General features: G+C 40.0%; 1 protein-coding gene across 3 annotated transcripts; it reads right to left on the reverse strand.

Annotated features, from left to right (window-relative positions):
• Positions 1–1,735: 1,735 nt before the first annotated feature.
• Positions 1,736–3,428, reverse strand: TRAPPC5 (trafficking protein particle complex subunit 5). 3 transcript variants are annotated; one of them, XM_063292549.1, is made up of 2 exons: positions 3,355–3,428; positions 1,736–2,447 (listed from the first exon to the last, which is right to left on the reverse strand). In XM_063292549.1, exon 2 carries the CDS (start codon positions 2,441–2,443, stop codon positions 1,877–1,879), a length of 567 nt encoding a protein of 188 aa, XP_063148619.1. In that variant the 5' UTR covers positions 2,444–2,447; positions 3,355–3,428; the 3' UTR covers positions 1,736–1,876. The 3 variants fall into 3 exon arrangements, with proteins under 3 accessions (XP_063148619.1, XP_063148617.1, XP_063148620.1); XM_063292547.1 differs by having other exon boundaries at positions 1,736–2,450; XM_063292550.1 differs by having other exon boundaries at positions 1,736–2,500; positions 3,355–3,416.
• Positions 3,429–4,717: the final 1,289 nt, after the last annotated feature.

Genomic DNA, 4,717 nt, shown 5'->3' on the forward strand with positions numbered 1-4,717 from the left:
TAACAGAAATACTGGCAGTAAGGAATGACCAATGATCTACTCTATAAATATCCTGAATTCTACCACTTCAGTCTGTACTCTGAACTACAATTTGCTAATGATTGCACGTAAATCCATAATGAAAGATGTTCATATAGGAATGTAAGGGAAAAATGTAGAAATTCTGAAACAAACACGGGTATTTCTAATGCCTCCCACAAAAGTATAGGAACTTAACATATAATATATGCCAATTATTTTTAGAATTAATTATGGTGCCAAATCATAGGCCTAGACTGAATCAGTGTTAAGTCTCACTCAATTTATGAGAAATTCTGAAGAACAAGAAAAGCTTACTCTTAAACAACAAATGGAATACAGCATGAAAATACAGCAAACTCATTTATGTCCCTATATTTAACACATAGATATAAATCCAATCATTCTAATGCAGTCATTTGAAATGTGCTATGTACATTAAAAGTATACCAGGAAATGACATTAAATGAGCTACATTCAGAAGCGGAGATTTTTAAAAAGCCCTTATTTTACCAAGTTTATTATCTCAGTAACCAATTCTCCAAAACGCTGAGTGCATTAAATAGTAAGAACAGATTGATGTTATACATATGAAGTGCCAAATCAGTTTTGAACAACCTTCCATAATCTCCTTCCAGATGTTTTTGCATTCAGTTCCCATCATCTCTGACAAATAGTCATACTATCTGAGAATTCGATTAAAGTTTCAGCCTAAAATATTAACGGATCTTTGGTTGGGTAAAGCATATATGAATAGAGTTTAAGCCTTGAAAACACAATGGTCTGCCACTTTGCAGCTGGCAGAAGAAATAAGCCAGGACCAATTTTCATTTTGCCCCCAAAACCAGGATTGAAGAAACTCTGGTCAATTATTAAGCAGACTAACTATAAACTTTGGCCTGTTTAGATGAACTCAAGAAAATGTTCAAGCCTGGCACTTGTCATGAGTTCCATTCTACCCATATACATAAACTATAGCTTATTGTTCTGTATGAACTCTATAATGGTCTTTTCATTTACCCTTTCTAAACTAGAGATAACTGTGAATATCACATTTGTAATCATTCCCCACCCTTCTCAAAGCATAGCAGGAAACAACTGTTTGAAGGGCTGATTAAGCTGACAGGAAATATATGTGTTTCTCGGCCCAACTCTCAAAGCTTTACTTGGCAATCTATCAGAGTTTCTGCAGGTAGGTAGTTAAGTAGCTTTGCCTCCTAGTGCGCAGAGCAGAAACAGCATAGTCAGTGAAGAGTACACTTCACAGAGATAGGCAAAACCCTCACTCTTGACCACTGCACTCTACTAGTTCTAAAAAACACATTTTTAGATGAAATATCAACATAGGTCCAACTTCTTACTACACACAGGAAGTTGATTGCAATAGTCATGAATAATTGATAGGGCTAACTAAAAAGGACCAACAGCATGAGCAAGTGACTTGATGGTACAGCATACATTTTTCATTAATATCATCTAATCATAACTTCACCAGAATGGAAACAAAGAATGCAATATACTGCCTTTCCCAGACTGGTGTCCTCCAGATATCTGGGATTACAACTTTTCTCAGAATGTCTAGTAGTCAAGGATGAAGTATACTGCAGATCATCTGACTAGAACTAGGTTGAGAAAAGCATTACTGAACACAAAAACTTTTTTCTGATGCTGGCTGGATCTTGCTTCCCCTCACCAAATACCATTAACATATAGTCAGGATTTCAAAGTACATATGAATAAATTACATTATCATAGAATGTGTGTGTGTTTCTATACATACTCCTATATATATATATATATATATATATACACACACACACACACAAGGACAATTCAAATTTATTTATACAAAATATAGTCAGCGACCATCCAGGGCTTTGTCACGAGCTATAACTGACTCATCAAATTTAATCATGAGCGTGGTCCCTTTGTGCCAATGGGCTGTGACTTTAGCAGGGAAGCCACTGCAAGTGAGCATGGCCTCCACAATGCCAGCAGTGAAAGAGGCACAGTTGAGGGTGCTGTTCTCCTTGGGAACTGAAATATAAGTATTGATAAGAGGCTCTTTCTCGATGATGTAGTAGGTCTTGTCATCATCATTGGCTTGCTCAAGCTTGTCAGCTTCTTTCCCAAAGAGAGCCTTCCACACAGTCACCTTGATGAAGAGCAGAATATTGATGACCTTGGTTTCTCTCTTACCATTTTTCTCTCGCATTACCAGCACATCCAGGATACGGGCTCCCACCTGCTGGCCTAGCTCAGAAAGTTTGTTCTGAAGCTCAGAAACAGAATAGACCCTGTTCTGGCAGTACTGCACAATCTCAGAAAACAGCAGGGAAAAGGCACTGAGGCTTACATCTGTCTTGGGTCTGGTGAGTGAACGTTCAAGGATAGCAGACTTTCCACGAGTAAAACGTGCATCCATAGTGCTCCTGAGAAAAAAGTGATTGAGGCAATAAGCACATGGCTATAATATATGGTGCTGTTTAATTTAGAAACGAAAAAACATGGGGGTAGGGGGAGAGAAAAAGGAAAAACCTTTTCAGTGATTCAGACAATGTCTGTAGAAATGTCTTCCTCCACTTTTTGAAACTAGAGATCGTAACAGAAAATGATTAAAACTGATGGTTGGGAGATTCAAACTAGAAAGAAAACACTATATATAATGTAATACTTAATGTATAAAATTTATTCCACTAAATTGGAGTGAAAGCCACTAATTTAAATGTGATTGTTTAAAATATATATTTTAAAAAATCATAGAAAACAGATCTCTGAATGACTGCTACTTATGCGAAACATGCAAAACGTCTTGATTCAGATGAAATTGAAAGCAGTAACAGAACATTATAAATTTCATTACATACTGTTGGCTTTTCAAAAGCCTCTAGCTGGCCAAAGTGAAATCATTCTGGCTGACAATATCTGCATGATTTAGATGCTTCTGCTATCAACTTCATAATTATAAATCGGTAGCAATGGCACAGGCTTACATAACTACACTGTACCGCATTTTCAGTGAGAGTTTCCTTTAGGCTAGGGAGGGTGGGGGTGTTCCCAAACTGTTTTTCTGTCTGAGAAGGACCTGTGGATTACTAAAATGCCCCCGCAACGTTAGATCGTACAAAGGTTTCCTTGGGAGAAGCCATGTCAACTATCCAAAGGTCGAACTTCTTTAATGTACATAAGCCAAACAATATCTTCCTCATCAACTGCCCCTGGAGCGAGACCTCCCTCCAAAGTAGAGAACTGGGGCAACAAGACCATGACAGCAAGTGGGGCCAGGGGCTACATCTTACAAACCAAGACCCCCGAATCACCCCCTCCATCTCTCACCCAGAGATCCAGGTTATCGCTCGACTGCAGCTCCCTTTCCCTTCCGGCTGCACGACTCCTTTCCGGCCACTGGAAGAAGGACCGGAAAGAACAAGCGCACAGCGGAAGCACCAGAAACCCGGAGGCGTCGCTATGGCAACGAGACCGCGGCCGAGCTTATTTCCCGTAGCGCTCCCCGAACTAGCCTGCAAAAGCAAAGGGCGACCGCTAGATGGCAGTAAAGAGACACAGAACCCTCTCGAACAGGCGTCTAGCACGTGTCACAAGCCCAGAGCAACGGGAAAGGAGCAGGAGGTTTGATCGGTACAGTATAAAACATCAGTATAGTAATCAACTGACCACCCTATGGTTATTAATATTTCCGATTACGCAGTCGCGGGGAAAGGCAGGTCCAGGCATGCGTGCCGGAATTATTCTTTCCGTTACTCTTTCTCTGCGCTTCAGTTAAATGTATGGAGTAGGACCCCGAACATTACTGAGCTTCAAGATCAGAATACAGGAAACGTCGAAGTTCGGTCTGTGGTTTGGCTCCCTCTGGTGGCCAATTCATTATTCCAAGGAGGAATGATGACTATCAAGAGGGCTCATCAAAAATATTAGGGTCAAACAAACATGGACAGAGGTTTGATCATTTTGTTAAGTGAAAATCTAGTTTGGAGTTGGCCAAGACCATTCCACAGGATTCCTTTCAATTTTATCCTTTGCTTTCCAAAGTTGTGGGTCTGTTGGACGGTGCCCTTAAACAATGCATGACTCAACTAATCGGGAATGACCCACTTTTTATTTCTCCTCTCTCCCCATTCGGAGGAGAGGTGACGGAGGTCTGGCTTAGCAGGAAAACAGTCTGGATCTTGGCTGGTTGAAAGAGAGAATGCTGGCTTCACTTTCTGCTGGAAATTCTTCAGTAGTAGTCCAGCTCTCTTTAGAAAACCAGATAAAGGGGAAACTTCAAATATTCATGTAAATAAACTTTATATCATACAATGTATCAATACATCACCATAAAAACTCCCAATTGGTACTACTTTTCATAAAAATAATGAGTGCCAGGACCATTCTGTACAGTACTTCATCTATGAGTTCCCCCAACTGGCTTAAAAATGTTTCACTAACCATGTTTAAGAGCATGATGTTATAACACATCCTCATCCCTAATCCGTAGCTGAGGCCATCTGCCTTCACTGTTGTTAAAGTGGTGGTAACTCTTCTTCACATCCTTCTGACTACAATATTAAAATACTTCATTAACCATTTTTGAAGATCATGTCCTCATGAGCCTTTGTCTCATCCCCAACCCACCATGGAGGAAATGTGGAAATTTAGCTGTTCCAGTTTAGAAGCAGTGTTTTCCCTCTTCTCCCAG

Source organism: Candoia aspera, chromosome 2, assembly GCF_035149785.1.
Source record: "Candoia aspera isolate rCanAsp1 chromosome 2, rCanAsp1.hap2, whole genome shotgun sequence".
Lineage (NCBI taxonomy): Eukaryota > Metazoa > Chordata > Lepidosauria > Squamata > Boidae > Candoia > Candoia aspera.

Bases quoted from the DNA above. Each gene is read 5' to 3' on its own strand.
- TRAPPC5 (XM_063292549.1), bottom strand. From the start codon at position 2,443: ATGGATGCACGTTTTACTCGTGGAAAGTCTGCTATCCTTGAACGTTCA.